Source organism: Syngnathoides biaculeatus, chromosome 3, assembly GCF_019802595.1.
Source record: "Syngnathoides biaculeatus isolate LvHL_M chromosome 3, ASM1980259v1, whole genome shotgun sequence".
NCBI lineage: Eukaryota > Metazoa > Chordata > Actinopteri > Syngnathiformes > Syngnathidae > Syngnathoides > Syngnathoides biaculeatus.
The window spans coordinates 6,199,223-6,222,778 of record NC_084642.1 but is presented as its reverse complement, the minus strand read 5'-3'; the positions used below and the strand labels follow the sequence as shown (position 1 = coordinate 6,222,778).

General features: G+C 42.8%; 1 protein-coding gene across 1 annotated transcript; it reads right to left on the bottom strand.

The window, feature by feature from the left end:
* Positions 1 to 26: 26 nt before the first annotated feature.
* On the bottom strand, positions 27 to 23,373 carry rbms1a (RNA binding motif, single stranded interacting protein 1a). Its single transcript, XM_061813904.1, has 14 exons — positions 22,782 to 23,373; positions 18,845 to 18,987; positions 15,179 to 15,237; positions 13,396 to 13,487; positions 10,441 to 10,598; positions 8,742 to 8,821; positions 8,566 to 8,666; positions 8,151 to 8,200; positions 7,979 to 8,069; positions 7,345 to 7,395; positions 4,774 to 4,875; positions 4,405 to 4,473; positions 2,588 to 2,662; positions 27 to 2,061 (listed from the first exon to the last, which is right to left on the bottom strand). Exons 1-13 carry the CDS (start codon positions 22,830 to 22,832, stop codon positions 2,594 to 2,596), a joined length of 1,116 nt encoding a protein of 371 aa, XP_061669888.1. The 5' UTR covers positions 22,833 to 23,373; the 3' UTR covers positions 27 to 2,061; positions 2,588 to 2,593.
* Positions 23,374 to 23,556: the final 183 nt, after the last annotated feature.

The window sequence follows — 23,556 nt, the reverse complement described above, 5'->3', positions numbered from 1 at the left end:
CCATGGACAAAAGGTCCACCGAGCCCAAATTCATTTACTGAACAGTATGGAAGGAGCTAACGAGAGTTTGGGCACTTTTTGCACAACTTGCCATTTTTTTTTTTTACAACAGTTGTTTGGAGCCAGGAACATTTCCAAGGAAATCTGTCAAATTAAGCAAATATTCTAGCACGTTTTAGGTTCATCTTCAAATTTCACCCAAAAATCAAATAACACAAACATTTTTGGGGTAACGTATACATGGTGTCCCCAAACACTACACTGTTTTCCCCGTTTTGAGCATTATTTGGACAACGCGTCGTACAAAGTACGCTCTTCAAGGCAAGTTTCTCGAAACGGGATCTGTCCGTCACGAGCGGGTAGCGGAAGGCCTGCGACTGCCGCCAACTGATGAAAACGCCAAACTCTTAGAGCGGCCGTTTGTGCAAAGCCAGGGGGAAGTCCATCCAGAGGGTTGCATTGAAAGGCTTCAAGCGGGAAAAATCACGATGCTCAAAAAAGCTCAGGCGGAAATTGGAGTATGCGATGTACATCGGCGAGCCACAGGCGAGGGAATATGCTTACCAAAAAAAAAAAAAAAAAAAAAGTCAAATGATGACGTCTGTCACAATGATTTCTTACACAAAATATTGGGGGAAAAAAAGTGTATTATGACTTTTGGGATTAAGTAGGGATTTGGTAAAAATGCTTGAAATACACATTTTTTTAAAAATGAAGAAAATGGAATTTTGTGAGATTTCCTGGCAAAATGAATAAAACAAATCTAATCAGCGACAAACAGGAAGACTCATTGTTTGCTTCTGGGCCACAAAAAAAATATGATATACTCTTAAAATGAGTAGAACTGTCTAGATGGAGCATTGAAAATAAACTGCACTCAGATTCTTAAGAAAAAAAAAAAAAATAAAAAAAAAAAAAATCAACATTTAAACCATAAGCAATGACGAATAAAGACGAGGCAAAGTCACAAATTGTCAAAAGCGTGGAAGGAAAATAAAAATCATGCATGCGGGAGGAGACGTAATGCTTAAAGTCCTAGTTGGCCAGCTCCCGAGCGTGGCTTTTGTTCTGATTCATCCGCTCTGGTGCAAAAAAAAAACAAACAAAAAAAAAAACGGGCTTTACCTGCAAACCCAACGACACCGGCAGACACAGAACCATGAGGTAGATCACCGGTCAAACTGACCATGAGAGGAAAAAGGAAGCGGAAAAAAAATTGCATTGAAAAGAGGCCAATTCTGTGTAATTTCCACAAAAACCAAAAAAAAAAAAGCACAGCTCTTGCTTCATGTCATTTTGGCAGTTAGTTAAAAAAAAAAAAAAAAAAGCAAAGTGGAGGAAAAATAAGTTATGCTGCTTGAGTTTGTCACTATCCCAACCCCCATTCAGTATTGCAGTGAGACTCTCATTGTCTTTATTGCGACCAGAAGACTAGATAGCGACACGTTCCCTGCGTGGGATTCGATCAGATGGAAATACGACGGGGAAATATGACACCTGATCAAGTTCGTTGAGAAACGCGGACGATGGCGGCGGCGAGGAAGGCACCTTTTCCGAGAATAAAATCATGACGTGGTCACTCCCCTCTTTCAAGCTCGTGATTGTGTGACAAATTTGTGAAACGCGACACCCTTTTCTTTAAAACTTTAGAAGTCAGTGCAAACGAGGTTTTTGCAGGAGGAAGGGGGGGGGGACTATTAAATCATACAAAAACAACAATGCAATATCATGCATGTAAAATCACATCACGCCGTGGACAATTGGGTCGAGGGGGAGGGAGTGTCCTCTGGAATTTGAGAATCCTTCTTGAAAAAAAGAGAATCTTGAAGAGCATGTTGTTTCTTATCAAAATAAATCTATTTTTTTTTCTTCATCTTTTTTTTTTGTGTGTGTGATTTAGCCAACTGCTTTGAGTGCATTTTCACTGTCCTTCCGACACAAGCATAAGGGCTGTGCAAAAAACGTTTGTGTGTCTGGTCCAATCGGAGAGGGTTGCTATGACGGCGACGTCATCAGCCCACTCCCACCAACCCTCCGGGGCTTGCTGAGGAAGCGCCGAGCCTAAAAGTACAAATGACATCGAGAAGCGTGTTTAAAAATGAGGAGTTTTGAACGGGAAACTTGAAAACAGATGCTATTCGTGTAGCATCTTTTTTATACCGATACATTCCCACATCTTTGAAATGTGAGCATATAGCCAGTGAAACCTTGCAGTGGGTGCACTCCCACTCCCAGCCGAGCCTACTCTACTACTAAAGCATACATTTTAAGCAAAAAATAAAAACACTTCTTTAATTATTTTACTATATAAAGTATGTCAACTATACATGTATTTCTACTATGGAGTTTATTATCAGGAAACATTATGAAATGCTTTAAAAAGCATTATTGTCACGCATTATTTCTTTTTCCTTGAATTGTAATGGCAAATATCGATTTGGCTTTCAAACAAATCACCTTTCAAACCACCTTTTGGAACGGATTATGGTCGAGAACCGAGGTCGTACTATCTATCAGGATCTGCTCATTTTCAGGTGAGAAGAAATCACTGCATTAGTTCCCGGAAAGCATGTTTGAGGACGCGTACCTGTGGTTACTTGCTGAGTTGACTGTAAGGGGATGAGTTGTTGGAAGAATCCACTTGTTGTGGCGTGCCGTTTTCCTGAAAAGCAAATGGACACTCTGAGAGGTATTCACCAAACAATATGGTGTCACCTCGCTACATTGCGTGGGTCATCTGTTTGCGTAGGGATGTATCGCAGATTTTTTAGCGATCACGATACCCTACCCCGAACCCTGAAATTTTCTCAAAGGATTTGCGCTTATCTCGAGAATGGTCATTTTGGTCTGAAAAAGTTGGAAAAAATCCGCAGATCGGCGGAAAATTCTCATCCCTGCTTATAATTTTTTTTTTACAGTTTGTCATGTTGCTCGGTGTGTGTTAAAGCAGCAGTTGTTTGAATGTTTATAAGGACCGTAACATCAATGGCACTTCACGTCGGTAGCAGACCTTGGAAGAAAATACAGCACATAGTCTGGTTGAACATTTTGGTGTTTCAATACATAGTGTTAAAGGTCCACTGTCATGAAATGCATGATTTTTAGTATGTTATTAATGGGGGAAAAAAAGGCAGCCGGAATGGACCCATCCGTTTTTTCATCACAAAACATGATTTGTATGTATATGGCTTTTTGTCACTCCTGCCATGTGAAAATCCTCTCGAGGGATTTGTTTTTGAGAAGAAGCAGGAAGTGACATACAGGGTAGTAGCGCACCCATGCGGTCTCGTCTGTTTATACTAGATATACCTGGAGGAAGGTACCTTGTTGTTCCTTCATGTTAGCCAAAATGCCGGCTCGTTGTATTGCTGGATATTGTTTGAACACTCGGGAGGATGGATTTACTCTTCATACTTTTAACAAAGACTCGGTTCGTCGTGAAAAATGGATTGCACAGCTGCAAAGGACGAGAGCTTCGTGGGTTCCAAATAACAGGTAGGTTTGTATAGAGCTAGTAAAAAAAAAAAAAAAAAAAAAAAAAAAACAATAGTGGGGGGGGGGGGGGAGATCCGCGTATGTAAGTCAGGGGTACTAAATGTGTCATTGTGCGTGTCGGATGGTTTCTGCGCAGCAGCCACGGAGGGACAGTCTCCGCTAGCCTTGTGGATCGCCGCCGGCCTTGTTAGCCCCGACGCGGAGGTGGTTTGGCCGGGCTCTCCCCCCACCGGCCACCGGTGTCTGGGCACCCCCATTTGACGAGTCGGCTCGCCGGTTTAAGAGGTGGCTTGGTCGCGTGTGGGAGGAGAAAGGAGGCCCCCACCCCCTGAGTCCTGAGTACGCTACATACTGTCGGGGAGTCTGTTGTTAGTTAGAAGTGAGCCGCGTATCATCGAATTTTGGCTCAAAATGATAGGGTAATATTGCCCAGGTCATTTCACTCGATTGTGAGATGTGTTCTCTTCTTCGAAAAGAGCTTCCATTTTTCGTAGCAAGTTGCCACGACGTGTTATCAATGGCGAATGTCCCGGCATAATAACGTCTGCTGATGACGTCACAGGCAATATGGCGACTACTTAGATGTTGAATGACACTTTGCCCATGGATGATACGCTCTCCGCTCATATTTATTTTTTCGTATAGAGATTGAAGTGAATAACGTTATATGTATTTTTCTGTACAATATCTATTTCAGAATGTTTATAGGCATGGCAGTGGATCTTTGAATTCCTTTTTGTTTGGCATGTCAGTTTTAATGTTAACTTCAAATCAGCTCGAAGCAAGCACACTTTTGCTACGTTGGGTGTGGTCGGTGAGTGGGGGGGGGGGGGGGTTGGAAATCACTCAGGTAGGAGCTGATGGTTTAAGATGAAATGTAAACTGTTGTAAATGTAGCGCGTAGCCTACCGGCGCTCCCGGCAGAGGTGGGTACTGCGGCATGTAAGCACCTTGGACCCCCGGGTTGGCTGTAATATACTGCAAAACAAAACACACAGAATTATATTCATGTAAGCTATTTTGAAAAATATTCCAGAATCAGAGGTGAGAAGTACTTTTCAGATACTTGAGTGTGCATTTTTCTTTTGTCTACATTTGAAAACATAACACTTTATACTCCTTACATTTTAGTCAGTACTTTAGTACGTTGACTACAGTAAAGGAGGCAAATCAGTACTTCTACTTCTTTGTTTTTCTTTTTACATAAGTATCTGTATCTTCACTCATGTCCAGAGTGTGAGTACTTTTGCCACCTCTGCCTTGTAGACTTGTACTCACGGCTCCGGTGTTTCCCAGCGACAGCTGACCCATTTGCTGAGTAATCATGGCAGAGGGGTGCAGTGACATGGAGGGATCCACAGAGGGCGACATCACCGGAGCCTGCAAAATACACACAAGCAGCTGGCTTTTTACTCCAGATCACATGACAGACTTCATCCAATGAAATTGACCCGTGGTGGCGGTTGTGGGGGGACACGAATAAATCACGCAAGGGTCGAGGGAAGCAGCTTCTTTTAAAAAGTGGATGTAGAGTAAATAAATTCAGATCAGAGCAGGAAATGTTCACGAATCAAATGATCATATTAACCACATGTTCTGGTTTGCGGTCCATAAACAAATCGTTTCATTTGCTGTCGCGGTGACAGTGTGGGGTTGATTCAGGTGGGGCTTACAGTTTGGAGCAAAACCTGTTTGAGCATTTATGCGATATCTAAGGTCCATGTACTAGTACAATATTTCACACTAGCAAGACAAATTAGTGTACTTGTAGAAAAACTACAGAGCACAAGTGAAAAGACTCTTGATTTTGTTTTTGGCCCAACTGTATGTAATTAAATCTTACTACTAAACTACTAGGCTGCTGTAGTAAAGAATACTCTGAGAACAACTGTCGTACTAGTAACATTTTGCCCACTGCGCCTTTCCAATACTGTCTGACATTTATTTATCTTACTAATGAGGACCAGGAGCGTAACTAGTACATTGACTTCAAGCTGGATATCAAGGATATCAAGTAAACACTCAAACTGGTTTCCAGAACGCGGTGGTCTTTTGGGAACCGTGCGTTTCCCAGTGTAGTGTGGGGGGGGTGGGGGGGGGCAGATGAGCGGAGACACTTGTTCCATTGGAAACCATCTGTTGGACGAGTCAAAGAGTCACAAGACGGGTTTGCTGCTTCAGGCATTTCCTGCTGGATCCGGAGAGTGGGAAGGCTGCTGGAGGGGATCGCAGTCTTTCAGCTTGTTCCATTTCTCGCTCATGTGCCCTCACACATGTGGGATATGTAAATACCGATAAAGGCAAGCATATGAAAAGCCATTTGACCATTTATATCATATCTAGCTCAAGATCAATGTACTAGTACATACAATGTCCTGATTTAAGACTAGCGTACATAAGTAGTATGGCTTTGTCTTACTTGTAATGCCCCCCCCCCCCCCCCACTACTGAATTACGCTTACACAACTGGACAATTACACCTTATAAGTCAACTGCTGTGTTGGACTAGTAACCCATCTAGTAGGATTCTGTCACAGTAGTAGCGTCCTGAAACCTACACCTACACTAGTAGTACAAAATTCCCACTTGTAGTTTTTCCTTATTGGTAACGTGTCGTTGTCTTATCAGTATGCCAAAGTCTTCGGACTAGCGTGAAGAAATGTCATGCACTATTGGAAAAATGGTTACTAGTAAGAAAGATAAATTTACTCGTGTGCATCAATCATTCTACTGTTGTTCAGAATTCTCTTATTCGTAAAGTACTAGTATGGAGAATTATCTTTCGAGTACTTGGAATGTTTTTTTTCCCCCACTACTTAATTACGTTCACACAACTGGACAATTACACTTTATAAGTCAACTGCTGTGTTGAACTAGTAACCCAACTAGTAGGATTGTGTCACACTTGTAGCTTCCTGGACCCTACACCTACACTAGTAGCACAAAAATTCCTACTTGTAGTTTTGCCTTATTGGTAACATTTCATTGTCTTATTTGTATTCCAGTTTGGGGACGAGCGTGAAGAAATGTCATGCACGATTGGAAAAATGATTACTAGTAAGAAAGTTAATTTGCTCGTGTGGGTCAATCATTCTACTGCTGTTCAGAATTTCTTACTCGTACACTACTAGTATGGAGACTTATCTTTCGAGTACTTTGCTTTCAATAGTAAGATAACAGCATGTTACTACTGAAGCACTAGTAAGCTACTAGTGGTACTTGTGACATAAAAGGTTAACTTGTAGCACTTCACTAGTAGTGCTTGTAGTGTAGGAGTAAAACACTTCAATTTGTCTTACTGGTAACGTAGATGTTCTACTAGTAGGTGGACATAGTGTGTAAAATACTGTGTAAAAATATCATACAATAGTGAAAAAAATGTTACTAGTAAAACAGTCAATTTACAAATGTTTTTCATTCATTAATGTTACTTTTGGCCTCCGTGTATGCCACTCAACCTTACTAGTAAACTACTGTGCTGCATTAGTAACACTGACAGACCCAACTAATCATCACGTGTCAGGTACTAGTAGTTTCCTGGGCCAGACTAATCGCCCCAAAACGGCCAACTAGTAACATGTAGTTGACCTTCTAGTACACCAAAGTTCTCCTAGTAGCGTGCAGAAATGTCATCCAGTACTCTAGTATATTCAATAAATGCTCAACAGGCTTTCCATACAAGTCCTGCTTTATAAGAGGGAAAGTTAGTGTTTTATCTGTGTCAGCAGAACAAGCTGAATTAAAGTAATGAGTTAGTGTCATGTAGCTGCGGCCAAGCCACACAACCACTTCCTGAGTGCGTGGACACACACACACACACACACAGCGTGTAAATGCATGTTGCCTCACCGGGTGCTGCATGATATACGGCTGATGTGCCACCCAAGAGTGACTCTGAACCTTTGGAAAGACAAGACAGATGCAGTCAGACTCAGAGAGGACAGAACCGCTTATTAACATTTATGCTACTGTCCACCCCGCCCCACCCCCTGACCCAAAAAAAAATATTATTATGAGAATGTTAGCAGACGAGCATTTGCGTGAAAAAATAAATATATAAAATTGAATCAAATGAGTCGGTCCCGCAGAGCAAAGAGAACGTCTGCCTGTGAGTATCGTCAAATTTTCTGTTTTGTTTGTGGTATTTGAGTATCCAATGTTTAATTCTCGTTTGTTTCACATCAGCTGCACAGTAAACTTCAACTGGGAGTGGCAAAGAAATAGCTTGGCGTCAGCACATTTTTCTTCCTTCTTGACGAGTGTTTTCATTTCCTCAAAATGACGTTATACAATCGTCTCCCATTTCTTGACAGCGAGAGAGTGAGAACAGGTGCTAAAGCATATTTTAAAAAGTACGTCGAAAGAGCTTGTGGAAAGGGCAAAACTCTCAAATTGTCTTTTTGAAGAAGAGTGAGAATGAAGTAAATTCAGTGACTGTACGTGCCTCAATCTGGGTTACGGAAGCCTAATATGATGGCGATACCTGGTAAGCAGAGACAGGAGACATGTAGGGGGACATCGCCGGCTGCACGGTCATTATCCTGTTGGTCACCGGATACGGAGACGGATAGTACCTGGGTAACAGAGAATATCTCAAAATAAAGTTCTCGAATGGAAAAACTCCAAAAATCTGATACACGGTACATGTGACTTACCCGTTCTGCATAGCTGCTGAGGAAGGATCGTAAGTAAGAGTCATTGCGCCCTACAATGAGGAAATTCACTTAATAGAATATCAGGTTTCATATACGTAGGTATTTATCCTGAACCATTGCAAATGTTATGAGGACACAGACGAGTATCAGGAATGTTCCAAGCTCTCTCTTGAATACTATTACCACAGCGCCATTAAAAAAAATACAATCATTTATGACATGGACAGTTTTTTATTTTTTTAACATTTTCATGTGTACTATTGTTAACATCAGATTTCAGGGTCATGAAATGACATTTTGAGTATCCCTATTGCCATCAAATATCAAAAAAGGTCAAATTTGATTCCGACAGTCAGTTAGCCAGCTGGAGCTACTTTTCACATTGTGTACAGAAATTATAAAAGGAGCTACATACTAGTCTGAGATCGCCCGACTGTCCGTTGGGAACAAATCCACCGTGAGCGTGTTTCTTCCTTTGACTGTCTGCAAACTTGCACAACAAGGGCTGAGAGGGAGCTGAGGGAAAAGGAATATGGTTAAGATCAGCCATCTTCATCACCGCCTCCACAAAAGGGGGAATGGCTTTCCTACTCAGAGCTCCGGAGGCCATCTTGATGAATTTCCCGTTGAAGTGTGAGATCACGGCGTTACACTGCTCGGTGGTGTCCATCCTGGTGGGAGAGGAGAGGGCGAAACGACAATGAAAAGCTAACAAATACTAGCACAATGCGGTTGCACAAAATGTTCCATTACATTACAGTGTGATCGTCGTCATCAGAGTCGCATCAAATTATTTTTTTGCGGTGGCGGCCTGTGCATTTGGTACCCCTGGGCCTTCAGTGGGTACTTACCGTACATAATCCGCCTCTTAATGCCACCACTTTCACGTCCCAATTACAGAAACCATTAATGCTATATAAAAAAAAAAAAAACATGACCATAAGAACATGATTGCGTACGCAAGCAGCTGAAAATAGTTTCCTCTGCAGGGTATCTGGACTCTCATTGGAACTGGGGTGTGTACACTTTTTATATCCAATATGTATAGCATTATGCTATATGTATTTTCATTGTTGTCAGCAACGAAGTGATACATTGGCTTCCTCCGTACATCAAAACCTCCAACATCTACTACAGTTACTCACATTTGAAAAATGTACGGGTGTGGTCAGTCATGCCCGCAGATATGAAGTTGCGGGTGTGTATTCTGTTCCTAATTATGAGTGTACCCCTTTAAGAGCAGCGGGGGGCGGTGTCAGGTAAACTAGGAAGTAGAAGTAAGCTGAGCAGCAACTCGTTGTTAGAGACTGTGTGCTTCCGTGTTGAAAAAAATGACGTCAGGCTGTGGTTCACTGTGCTGGATCAGTTTTCGTGTGCTCTGAGACTGTGCAACAAGTGTGCAATTGCGCAGTGTCGCAGCTTAGAGGGAAAATTTGGTCAGGACTACACAAAATAAGCGACGTCTTTCGATAGCTATGTATTTCTACCTGTAACAAATTTTACACACGTGATTTTTCGTGCTTGACTGTGCAGATGGCCCACGGGCGCATACGCATCTGTCAAATCACAGTGACTGTCGGAGCATTGAAGATGGTTCGTGGTTGGGTCTTTCAACATGACAATGACCCGAATCACACATCCAGGAAAACAAAGGAGTAGCTCCATAAGAAGCATTTCAAGGTTCTGGCGTGGCCTAGCCAGTCTCCAGACCTAAACCCAATAGAAAATCTTTGGAGGGAGCTGAAACTCCGTGTTTCTCAGTGACAGCCCAGAAACTTGTCTGATCTAGAGTGATCTAATCTGTGTGGAGGAGTGGGCCAAAATTCCTCCTTGCAGTGTGTGCAAACCTGGTGAACAACTACAGGAAACCTTTAACCTCTGTAATTGCAAACAAAGGCTACTATACCAAATATTAACATTGGTTTTCTCAGGTGTTCAAATACTGTTTGCAGCTGTATCACACAAATTAATTGTTAAAAAAATCATACATTGTGATTTCTGGATTTTTCTTTTTAGATTCTCTATCTCACAGTGGACATGCACCTACGATGAACATTTCAGACCCCTCCATGATTTCCAAGTGGGAGAACTTGCAATATCGCAGCGTGTTGAAATACTCATTTTCTTCACTGTAATTGGCAGGAAGGAATGCAAGTAAAGAGCAACGTTTAGCTTGATTTTTCTACAGCGACAGAACTGCGTTCAAGAGCATGGAAGGTTTCCCACCTTAGAAAATCCCTGGAATTTTGCAGCAAAATTTCAACTATGTCTCGGTTCTTCCGTGACTGACCTGGCAAAGCCCACACCTCTGCTGTTGCCGCCATAGTCGCGGAGGATGCGCGTGGAAACGACTTGGCCGAAAGGCTGCAGCATGTTCTCCAACTCTTTCTCATCCACGGACAGAGGAAGGTTGGAAATGTACAGATTTGTGGGGTCTTGTTCCTGTTGCTGCTCACGGACAAGAAGATGGACAAGCGATATTTAATGAGGCGCATCAAACATTTTCTAACAAATCACAGAGAACAGATTGAAAAATTGGGCTTGTTCAGATGCACAAAAAAAAGACAAAATGAAACAATGATATTGTTGCACAGTGATCGCTGCTAATCATTCATTCGTTCGTTCATACCCTGCACTGTATTGCAACCGTTTTATAATTTTCCATTGTAGTACCACTTTGTGCCAAACCAAGGAGGGCAGCACTGAGCTCGACTGGAAGATATGCAGCGTAATTGATTCGGAATTTATGCTATTTTACATTTGCTTGGTATTTTGCAGTGTACGTTAGCATTAAGATAGTAGACATTCCTGAGAGAAAATTACATGGTTTTGTAGAACATTTTCAGTGTTTTTATAAAATCAATATTTCACTTTTCTTTTGTTTTGGCAATGCCAAACAAAACTCTTGGAGCAGCACAATTTGCCGCTTACTGTCCGAGCGAGCCCTCTTTTCGTTTCCTCAAAGCGATCCCACACAATTGACTTCTGTATTTTGATATGAGAACAGGAGCTACGGAATACTTGAAATGTAGCGTTTTAGCAAGCGTTTTAAAAAGTTTGGCGATTGGGAGAGTGGTAAAACTACAAGCTCCGATTCCAATAAAGTTGGGATGTTGTGTAAAGCATAAAAACAGAACAATGATTTGCAAAATCTTCTCAATCTGTATTCAATTCAATACACATCAAAGGGTAGTGTGAGTGTGTTGCAGAGATCGGATTCAAAATAAGAGAAGTTCTGCAAAAAGTTAATCACTTTGAACATTAAACATCTTTGTATTGTATGAACACTGGTTAAAAGGGAATTTGCAAATCTTTGTAGAGCAGAGGTGCTCAATGCGTCGATCGCGATGGCGTGCCGAGAAAAGAAAAAAAAAAGACATCAGCCGTATTTTTTTTTTTTTTACTTTAGCTCACCGCGCACGTGCAAACAACGACAGTACAGGAAAACACGCTGTCAGTGAGTTCCCCACTATTTTAAGCCCTCGCTTAAAAAATCTTATCAAACTGGAGTAAAGAAGAAGACAAAAACGCATCACTTTCATACGGAATGGGAGGCGGCCAACTTTTTAACGATGTCATTTTCGAAGCGCGTTTGCCTCATCTGCCAGCGTAGTGAAACGTAGAGCGGGATTTTCGAACTGTTCATGGAAAATACGACACCGGCATTCCGCCGAAAAGCAAGCTGAGAATGAGAAAAGCGAACAAACTAAAATCCCAGCTGGCCGCGCAGCAGTCACTTTTCACACAATATCGTTCAACAGCGAAAGCCGCCACGGAAGCATCGTTTCCGGGTTCGTCACATCATCGTTAATAACAAGAAGTCCTTCCAAGACGGAGGGATGGTAAAAGAAGCATATCTGACTCCTTCCGATCTTTTGGCGCTGATGTGTGGAAGGACGTCGGAGATTATGAGTGTTTCTCACTGCAGTTGGACGAATCCACTGACGTGACACAGCCCAGGTGTACATTTTCATTCGTATGCCGTTTAGTGATCATCAACGTGAAAACAGAGTTACAACATTTTTTTTTAAAGTTAATTATGTGTAATATTGGCTCATGCGGTTATGCAAGGCACACAAACATACATTTAAACAAAAAGAAATCCTCAATATACTTTAAAATAAATGTGTTTTGCATTTTTGTAGTATGTAGATTTTTGCGACTTCTTCATTTCATCATTAGTCATTCTAAAAAAAAAAAAAACATCCCCCCGTCGATTGCGAGAGGCTGGATGCTTGAAAAGTAGAACTTGGGGTTAAGAAAAAATCAGTCTGTTGTCGACAATACCCCAACTTCCTTGGAGTTGGGGTTGTCATTAAAAAAAAAAATTATGACAGATTTATCCCTATCGCAGGTGGGTCTGGAACGTATCCCCCGTGATTAGCGGTAGGTTAAGGGGTTCACAGTACATCTTTTGGCAGTACGCTTAAGCATTACACATCTGGCGAAACAGTGTAATAAGCGGCTCACGTGCGCATACGCTGAAAGACACCCATCTGCACTGCAGCAGCTCGGCGCCTCGTCGGCCTACCTGAGTAACATCAGGGGAGCTGCGTATCCGAGCTACAGCCCCGCACAAGCTGCGCTGTTTGTTCCTCGCAGAGCCGCTACATCCATGGCTTTAGAAAGCAACCCATCGCTAATTAACTCTTATCTCCGGATTCACGCAAATCAACACAGTCTGGGCTGCAGAAGCGGCAGAAAGGAATGGTGCGAAAAGTACTCACAGAGTTAATTATGCAGCTTTCCTGCTACCATGCAGCTGTGACAACACCTACTGTATATGCAAGAGACTGCGAATCTCTCACGGTATTAATAATAGTACAGTTCATTAAGCCGCTCGTCGTTTCACAAGCACTAGTTTAGCGACTTGTGATTAAATGGCACTGACAGGATCAGAATAAATAAAGGAATAAGGGAGAAACTAAAAGACATAATATATTCCAAATATTTATGAGGTAGCGTGACATTGTGAAGCTGCACCACAAGGGTGGTGTGTGTCCACGCGCGAGCTGGTGGTCTGGTATGCGACATAACTGACAGGTTACTTGGCAGAGCGAGACGCGGCATCTGGTTATACAGTGAAAGAGAATGAGGTCACGGGGGAAGAACAGCTTGTCAGCTCAGGTCACGTGACCGGTTTCATGTCATTCAGTAGTGCACATCGCACACATTCAGCGAGGAAGCACAGACAACCTTGTGGCGATGCAACAACGCAACGCACAAGCGCACACTAACTCCTCACCTTGGCCATCTGGGCTTGAATGCCGCTGGTTTTCAGAGCGTGGACAGCCTTCAAAGCGGCCGCTGGGTTGTCAAAGTCCACAAAGCCGTAACCTGTAGTCGGAAGAGCAGCGCTGTGTTTACATGAACGGAATGAAAGTCAGAATCATCTTGATTGGCCCAGCGCAGTAGTGCCTCGACATACGAGTTCAACTGACCTTGCGCGTAACTTAAAACACACGCACATCTCCAGCTGAATACTATTACGCGATATTTGTAGAGGCTAGTAGCTAGTAGCTTTGTGGTGAGGAATGAAAATCTGACACATAATCACCCAGCGATGAGACAAGTTGGTGATTATACACTACGTGAAGCATTTCAACTCACTTCAACATAGCGCTTTAGCATTGAGCTGACATGCATTTAACGGCCTGAGCAAAAACAAAAAAACTACCGGAATTTTCGGGCTACAAGCCGCGACTTTTTTCCACACGCTTTCAACCCTGCGGTTTATGCGGTGATGCGGCTAATTTGTGCATTTCTTCTAATGGCCGCAAGGGGGCACTAAAGCGGTAAAAGTAAGTGTGAGACCGGTGGAATATATGTGTAGAGGAAGTGACTTTTACCGACTCTGTTAGCGCTGTGCTAGCGTGTGTTGCTGCTGTGTTACTGCCGTGTCTCAGTGATATTTACCGGTAAGTTTTCATTTAACCAGCTCTGTTAGCATTAACGCTAGCGTTAAACTCTTTCTGTGTACTGGCTTTCTTTGTAAATAGCTCGTGTTTCAATGTGGGCACTTGCGGCTTTTTCACAGTTGCGGCGTATGTATGTACCAAATGGTATTTCCTTGACAAATGTACTCTGTGAGGCTTGTAACCAGGTGCGCTCTGTAGGCTGGGAATTACGTTAAGCAAAAAAACCTTCGATTGGTGAATCCGTAAATATGCAGGGAACACTAGAGAGGGATGTGCAAACTGCCAAAAGTGTCACTAAGGAATTACAAGTACCGTAATTTCCGGCCTACAAGCAGCGACTTTTTTCACACGCTTTCAACCCTGCAGTTTATGTGGTGATGCAGCTACCATATTTAACGCAACTATAAGGCCTACCTAAAAGCCTTTAATTTTCTCAAAAGCCGACGGTGGGCCTTATAATCCAGTGCACCTTATATATGGACCAATATTGATCCTTTAGTGCAGCTCCATCTAATGGATGCATAACGTAACCTCAGCCTTTACTGTATTGTCTATTCTGGGCGGTTTATTATCTGGTGCGCCTTATATATGGAAAAAGTTTTAAAATATGCCATTCATTGGAGGTGCGCTGTATAGTGTAAAAATATGGTAATTTGTGGATTTTTTCGAACAGCCGCAACGCGACACTCAATTGGAAAATGTAAGAATGAGACCGATGGAATATATGTGCTGAGGAAGTGACTTGTACCGGCCCTGTTAGCACTGCTCTAGCGTTAGCGCTGTACTAGCGTGTTGCTGCTGTGTTACTGGCGTGTCTCAGTGATATTTACCAGTACGTTTTATTTTAACCGGCCCTGTTAGCGTTAGCGCTAGTGTCAGCGCTGGCATTAGCATCGCGCTGGCGCTAAACTCTTTCTGTGTACCGTCTTTGTAAATATCTCGCGTTTCAATGTGGGCGCTTGCGGCCTTCACACAGCTGCGGCGTATGTACGTACCAAACGGTATTTTGTTTACAAATGTACTCGGTGAGGCTTGTAAGCAGGTGCGCTCTGTAGGCCGCGAATTACCGTATTTATAACGTTAATGGCAAGGTACTGATGATAAACTGACCTTTACATTTGTTGGTTGTCTTGTCCAGAATCGCCTTTGCCGACTGAATCTTGCCATACCTGAGAGCACAACATGCAGTTGATGTACTTAATAAACGGCTTTGATCAACACTTAATTTGCTCCTCTTAGTTAAGCTTTAGATACAATCGGCGTCAAATTAAAAACCTTTGCATCTCTTTGCTCAAGTATTTTCCAAACACAGGACCTTGTATTTCTAACACAGTCAACCACTTGAACGCTAATTAGCGAGAATTAAAGTGGGTGTAATGATTGTGCATCATTCAGGCTTTGTTTGATCACAAACCGAACCTGAATTGTGCAACAAATTGCATGCACACACGTCCAAACAGAGTGAACGGCGAGCCTGACATCACCATTCAGACGTTGTTGCTATGAAAAAGCCCTTTCATTTCTGCTTTGTGCTGGCAAACAACATCAGGAGCGTGAACAAAACGGGCGAAAAGGACAAAAACAGCTGCCGCTGGTTACATGGCTGAATGCCTCACTCCATGTGCTTGCAGGCAAGTAGAGGAGACAAAACTCGCTAATTATGGAATCTACACCGCTAAGTGGCCACATGGAGGCCGGCCCATGGTATCACTATCCTTGTCGACGCTGTGCTACTTTAGATAGAAATACTTTATTTGGTTTGCGTCATACAGGCCGGACAAAAAAAAAAACAAAAAAAAAAATCCAAGTCAAAAGTGTCTCCCACCCCTTTTTCAATTCAGCCATAACCAATGATCTATATTTACAGCGAGTTAGAACGATTGAAGATCATCCATCCATCCATCCATCCATCCATTTTCTTCCATAACGAGGGTCGCGGGGAGTGCCGGAGGCTATTCCAGCTGTCAACGGACAGGAGGCGGGGTACACCCTAAACCGGTTGCCAGCCAATCGCAGGGCACATCGAGACAAACAGCCGCACTCATAATCACACCTCGGGGCAATTTAGAGTGTCCCAATTAATGTTGCATGTTTTTGGGATGTGGGAGGAAACCGGAGTGCCCGGAGAAAACCCACGCAGGCATGGGGAGAACATTCAAACTCCACACTGGCGGGTCCGGGGTCGAACCCGGGTCCTTACAAGCTGTAGTACCGTGCCGCCTGACTGAATTACCAATAAATGTTCAAACCCTATCTTGAACTTTACATTACATTTGTTCAGTACAGTTCATTTGTATTTAACTTTAAAGTGCAATACACTTCTATTTAATATTTTAAAACTGCTTTCAAACATTTATTAAAATGCATTTACCATTTGATGTGCAAAGCATTTTTAATTCAACCATTTCTTGAGCATTTTTTTTTTTTTACATTTAAATCACCCAAACTCATAATTTGTCTGAGGTATGAATAATTTGAACAGTTTCTCCAGTGTATAAAGGGAACATGAGTTACTAAAGGATTTACAGAAACTTAGCATAAAAGGAATACTTACTAAAAATAATCCATCGTGTTCTACACATTATTTTTCAAATCTAGTGGCAAAGGGAGAGACATATTTTGACTTAAATGCACATGTAATCATGAAAAATCTCAGATGCATTTGGCCATTGATTTAAGATGGGAATGAAATGAGGGCGGCGCGATGGCGCAGCTGTCGAGCGTTCGCCTCACAGTTCTGAGGACTGGGGTTCGGGTTCCCGCCTGTGTGGAGTTTGCATGTTCCCCTCGTGCCTGCGTGGGTTTTCTCCGGGTACTCCGGTTTCCTCCCACATCCCAAAAAACATGCATCCAACGGAGACTCTAAATTGCCCTTAGGTATGATTGTCAGTGCGACTTGCCTGTCTCTGTTCCCTGCGATTGGCTGGCAACTGGCTCATGGTGTACCCTTCCTTCTCCCCCGAGGACAGCCGGGATGGCCTCCAGGACTCCCGCGACTCTCGTGAGGATAAGCGGCTCAGAAAATGGATGGATGGAGAATGAAATGATCTAGGGTTGCGGCTATCCTTGATACCAATCTTAAAGTCCATACAGTAGTTGTGCCGTGTATTGTCTTATTAGTATGCCAATGGTGTCCAACTACCTATAGTTATGTAATTGCTCTATTAATATGCCAACATTATTCTAGTAATGAGGACAAACAGCATACTAGTACTGTACATATATTAAGGATATGGAATTCTATTGCTGAAATGGCTTTTAATACAGCCATGGCTTCCAGGCTACATTTACACCAGGTTCCAGTCGCCCATGGCAACCCTGTTTCCGTCTCCGGTTACAAACTGGGGTGATCATGAGACAACGTGGGTGGAAAGATGAAAAAAAATTGATAGGATGTGATTGCCATGGATGCCCAGCGAGATTTTTAAACTGTCGAAAAATTTGCTATTGCAGTCACAGCGCGGATTTAGAAAAATAGTAATAACAGTTGGACCTACTAAAACAGCAGGATCACAACTAGACCCGAGAGTACCTAGTAGGCCGCATTGAACCATTGTGTTCGTTAATGGGGCAGGCGCAGTGCTAAGTAATAAGTTCCACTACAGTCTGATACAGAGTGTGTACCATAATTTCCGGCCTATAAACCGCAACTTTTTTCACACGCTTTCAACCCTGCGGCTTATGCCGTGATCCGGCTAATTTGTGCATTTTTTCTAATGGCCGCAAGGGAAAAGGTAAGAATGAGACCAGTGGAATACATGTGCCAAGGAAGGGACTTTTACTGTTTTTTTTTTTGTTTTTTAATCCTGGCCTGTTAGTGCTGCACCAGCATTAGCGCTGTGCTAGCATGTTGCTGCTGTGTCAGTGCCATGTCTCAGTGATTTTTACCGGTACATTTTTTTTTAACCGGCCCTATTAGCACTGTGTTGCCGTGTATCAGTGATTTTTGCCGGGATGTTAATATTTAACCGGCCCTGTTAGCGTAGCGCTAGCGTTAGTGCTGTGCTAGCATGTTACTGTTGTGTCACTACCATGTCTCAGTCAATTTACTATGTTTTTTTTTTTTAAACCGGCCCTGTTAGCGCTGTGCTAGCGTGTTGCTCCTGTGTCACTCCCGTGTCCCAGTGATTTTTACTGGTATGTTTTTTTTTAACCGGCCCTGTTAGCGCCGCGTTAGCGTCACGGTAGCGTGTTTCTCTTGTGTTGCTGCCTGATACCAGTGATTTTGTGCTGTGTTACCCTGTTGCTATTGTGTAGCTGCCGCGGCTGTTGTTTTTTGTTTTTTTTAACCATCCCAGTTCGTGCTATTGTGTTGTTGCTATGTTAAGCTAAGCTAAGGTATTAAAACTATGAAAACTCTACGTACCGTCTTTCTTTGTCAATATCTCATCTTTCAATGTGGGCACTTGCGGCTTTTACACAGAAACGTACTGGGTGAGGCTTATAATCAGGTGCGCTCTGTAGGACGGAAATTACGGTAGTCTAGAAGGGGTCCTCAGGTATTTTGAAATGTCCACACACACCACCCACAACAAGCAAAGGCATAGCACACACACGCCCAGATTTTTCAAATCTTAAAAGATTTCTCTTCTGTTTAGCTGACACATGAGAGAAGGCAATCAAGGTGGTCTCAGAACTATTTTTTTTTCATAGAAAATACTGAACTTAAAAAATAAAGCGGACAAACTTGACAGTCAATTGTCAATCACAATTAGTAATGGGAAAAAAATTGGGGGCAAATCCGGCTACCATAGCACACACATGACTCGCACTCACTGGTGACAGAGTTTGACCAGGTCCAGGTCAGTGGTGGCGGGCGGCAGGCCTCGGATGTACAGGTTGGTCTTGCTGAGCTGCTCCAGGCCCGTGCTGCTGCTGTTGCTGCTGCTGCTTGGACTGGACGGAGTCATGGGGTACGACTGCACACAGGAGGGCCACTGTTATCGAGCGCTTGCCAGAGACACATAATCAAATTCAAACCCTGATCAACTGTTATCACAAAGGAAGTCTTTTCTGGAAGGGATTAAAAAGAAGAAGAAGATGAAGAAAAATGCATGGAAGAATACAGAAAGACAAATCAAATTGTGCACACATTCCGTATTAATGCCTCATGTTTTTCATCAGTCTTAACTGGGCCTCGGAACCTCAATAACGCTTTGGTATTTTGTTATGGGCTGGAGAAAACATTGTGGTCTTCAATATGAATGAGGTTTGACATTTACATCACTATAAAAACATGGGCTGTGTTCAAAATCTTTCCCTATCCAGTATACACAACACTGTATGGTATAATAACAGTATGTAGTGCTGTATACTGTACTGATAACTATTATTATATATAGTAATTATATAATAATATTATATAATATATACTATGATATTAGATGCTTCTGTTATGCTGACACAAGAAAAAGAAATCAAGGTGATCCAAGAACTATTTTTCATTGAAAATACTGAAATTAAAAAAAACAGAAAAACTTGACAGAAGTTATTTATATATATATATATATATATATATATATTTTAATTATTATTATTACTATATAATATAATGATTATTAGGGGTTATTATGTAATATATTATTATGGTATAAATATTGAAAAAGGTAACAACATGGACGGACATTTAGTATCTTCTTTGTGGTAACTGTGTAAAATACAGACAGTTGAAATATATTTTTTCGTTATTTATATATTTATTCAATATTTATTACAGAAGTTCGACCAGCTGACAGTCATCCGGTATGTTGTAATGAAGCAACAGCGATGATGCAATCACAGTGCACCAAAGTAGTTTTCAAAAAAACTGTTCTTCATTTAATATTTGCATTCTATATTCCTCATATACAGTACACCATATTATATTTAATCAGAACCAACGCCGTGTGATTGTCAAGAAAGATGCGCAGCCTTGGTTGCTGTAGCCATATTTATAATAATAGAAAGAGAGGAAACGAGCAGCAATAATGGAAAGTGTGACTATTTCCGAGGCTATATTAGCAATGATTCACTGTCTGTAGTTTGGCGACAGAGATTCTCACGCTGCACTTTTTAACCCCCGGCTAAGAATAGGATTGTAAATATAATGACATTATAGATGTTATATAAAGTAGAAATGTCTCTATATGTTTTTCACTGAACAAATCCTCAATAGGTCAAAGTGGTTGCTTACTGTTGGCCACTCATGAGAACGAGTTGCAGAACCTCGCACACTGCGGGCCAATTCAGCTGCGTTGGGACATTTGCTCGGTGTACAGCAGCGAGAGTAAATCACGCGTGCCTACTTCATTTTCTTGCTAAAATCTGCAATTGCAGACCAACTTCACTTTGAATAACGTTGCGTTAATCCGACCATTCTTTGTTACCAAATCCCTTTATTAAATTGAACAATACAGGAGAGTCCTTGGGTCTACGACTGAGATCCGTTCCTACAGTAGCGACTTAACTCGAATTTCGACTTAAGTCGGAGTCCACCATTAAAGTCACAATTTACATGAAAATACTTTGAATACATTGAAATAACAAGATGATGTACATAGCATTACTGCTGAGAGGTGGATGGAGAAGCAGAAGGGGAGGCTGCGCTTCGCTATTGCGTTAGGAACCTGGTCCTCGATCCTCTCCGTCTCGACAAGTATCAAAGAACCTTGTTTTGATCATTGTATCCGACATGGGAACGGAACCCTTCACACGCGCTAAAATACGCACTTTGTCTTTAATAATTGTCACCACGGTTGACCGACAGAAGCCTTGGTGGTGTTGCTGTCTCTCCAATCTCCAATCTTTTTATGATCTTGAGCTTCGTTTCCATGGTAATGGACTTTCTTTTGGCTGCAGAAGACACAGCTTTCTTCTTTGGGGCGACAAGGTCTAAAAAGGAGGGCGAAAAATCCGAAGATACTCCCGGGGCACACACAAAAGCATTAGCCAGACAAAATGGCGGATGGGCGTTTTAAAGTTGAAACGTCGTAGGTCGAGACCGTCTTAACCCGAGGACTCTCTGTAGTTGAACAATTGTTTCGCATTTACTTCTTATTGAAAAACAAGTCATCCATCTTTGTTGTGTGTATATGCAATATTACCATGAAGCAATTATACAATTACAGAAAAAACCCTCAGCTATTTAGCCCGCTGCAAAAATCTGCTAGTAATTGGCGCACATACAAAAAGGGTTGTAATTACGGACATATCCCACCAGGTGGCAGCAAACAACTTTTTTTTAATTAGAAAAGGTTATGGCCTGATAAATGAAGCTCCTCCCAAGTTCAACATAGTTACTTAGGCACCAAAGCAATATTTTTAAATTCGACTTGGCTTTGCGTTGAACAGAAATAAAGCCAATTGTAAGTTTTCCCAGCCGATAATGGAGGATCCCCAACTCCCCCCCCCACCCCACCCCAAAAAAAAAAAATGGCAAATAAGCAGTTTTGCAAACGCCAAGCCGCAAATATGTGCGGGTGAACTGTATTTTCATTGCGCTCTGATTTCAAAACAAGTTATCCATCAATTTGTTTTATTTATGTAATAATATCGGGCAATCGTAAATTTATATGGTTCCGTGGCCCTGAGAAGAAAACTATCACAACAACGTGGCCAGCTACACAAATGAGTTCAACACCGTCACACCCCTGCTGTGCAATAATGTATCTGGTGCTTTTTTTTTTTTTTTTTTTTTTTTCCTGTTCTTGTGAGACAAAGCGGCACATAACTACCCTTCGAAGAATTTCCTTCCCCTTACTCATCCTTTAAAATAGCTCCCGGCCAACCCGAAGCCTCCCCACCGGATCAGTTCAAACACAAAAGCACGACGACGTTGTGCCATCTGTCCGCGACCGGAGGACGAGCCACTCCGAGACCCCACGGCCATGGAAACCGCCACGGTCGCGTTGCCCGGCGCCCAGATATTCTTACCCGGTCATGTGACGCGTGAACGTGCGTCGAGGGATACTTTTAACAGAACGCTTAGCCGTGGCGAGAACATCTGTCCACCCTTCAAGTGGAGGCCCTTTTTATGTAGGCATGAAATTACTGTACATACTACATTTATTTATTTTCTTGGCAAGGGGGGGGCGTCAAAAAGAGCAGCTACAATGAGACAGGTGGACTCACCTTGACTGAACCAAATGATATGACAGATTCATATGGAAGGAATCTAAAAGGTGGATGTCAACGTGCGGGAATAATTCACTCCATCCGCTCGGCTGTGCTCATATTTCAACGGCAAGGGGCCATAAAAAAAAAAAAAAAACTCCTGCACCCTGCATCAATCTTCCATCTCAATCAGAGGCCTTCTGCCCCCAGCATTCCTCCTCTTTTTTTTTTTTTTTTTTGTGGTTCACCTGTGAGGTCAAAATGAAGGGTGCACGGGCACCCCCTCAGTTCAGCCAGAATGCACGATGCCGTAAAATGTGGACTACAACAACCACGGTGCATGCAGAGCAGAGCGGCTGGCCAAGCAAGGTTACATGGACACACACACACACAACAACAAAAAATGTAAACCTCTAGCAGATGGTTTCATCCCTATCCCTACAAGTCTCTTCTATTGTTAATCACTTGATAGCGAGGGCTGTTTCGGGTCGGACCGCGGCGAGGAAGAGGAAGGGCTTCCCAATGTCATTCGAGGCTCGGGATGATTTGAAAAGTGACAGCAAAAGTGGAAAGCAAAAAAAAAGAAAAAAACACACCAAAAAAAAAAACCACAATAACCTACCTGCTTGCGAGGAGCAGCTTTCAGCGGGTTGCCCGTGTTTGCAAAGATCATCCTGGAGGTTAGAAGCAAGACTCCCCCACCCCCTCCTCCACAAAAAAAAATATATGTATATAAAAAATATATATAATCGCAGATTGAATGGAAAGGTCGGAAGCGGTTTGTGAGGCTCGAAATTAATAACCGGTCTGGTTAGAACGTGGCCATACTGAGCGACTTAGTTAAGCGGAACAAAGCGTGTGTGTGTGTGTGTGTGTGTTCCCCCTCTCTTTTTTGCTTCGCTAGTGACACATTTAACCAGTTAGCTCAGTTTGATGTGCAGCAGTTGATCGAGATCGAGCGAGCCTCCGCTTCAGTTCATTGATCGACGACGTCCTGCTTGCACACCGCTCGCCAGTCCCACCTACTACGGAGCGAACCACCGCCTGCATCCGGGAGGGTGGGGAGGAGGGAAATCCGGCTTCAACTCGCCTGCGTAGCCGCCTCCGCAGGACGGAATCTGACGTTGCCGTGTCGCGCGGTGGTGAGCGAACTCCTCGCGGTGAAATCCCGAGCGAAAAGATGCATTTTCTAAGGGTTAAGATTGAGCAGCGCGCGGGAGGCTCACCGCCTCTCGTGTTGGTGTCGCCCGCACATACCAAGCATTCTTCACCCCCACCACACAAACACACGCGGGCGCACGCACACACTTCCTCTTCCTACCCTTCCCCCCATCCCACACACAACATGTCAGAGAATCAGGATGGAATGAAATAGAAGCAGGCGCTGGCCTGGACTG

Excerpts from the sequence above, each read along its gene's own strand:
- rbms1a (XM_061813904.1), bottom strand. The coding sequence starts at position 22,832 with ATGATCTTTGCAAACACGGGCAACCCGCTGAAAGCTGCTCCTCGCAAG. Across the intron at positions 13,488-15,178 it reads GACAACCAACAAATGTAAAG|GTTACGGCTTTGTGGACTTT; the intron begins GTCAGTTTATCA and ends TTCCGACTACAG. Across the intron at positions 8,070-8,150 it reads TCAGCAGCTATGCAGAACGG|GTACTATCCGTCTCCGTATC; the intron begins GTAAGTCACATG and ends TCTGTTACCCAG.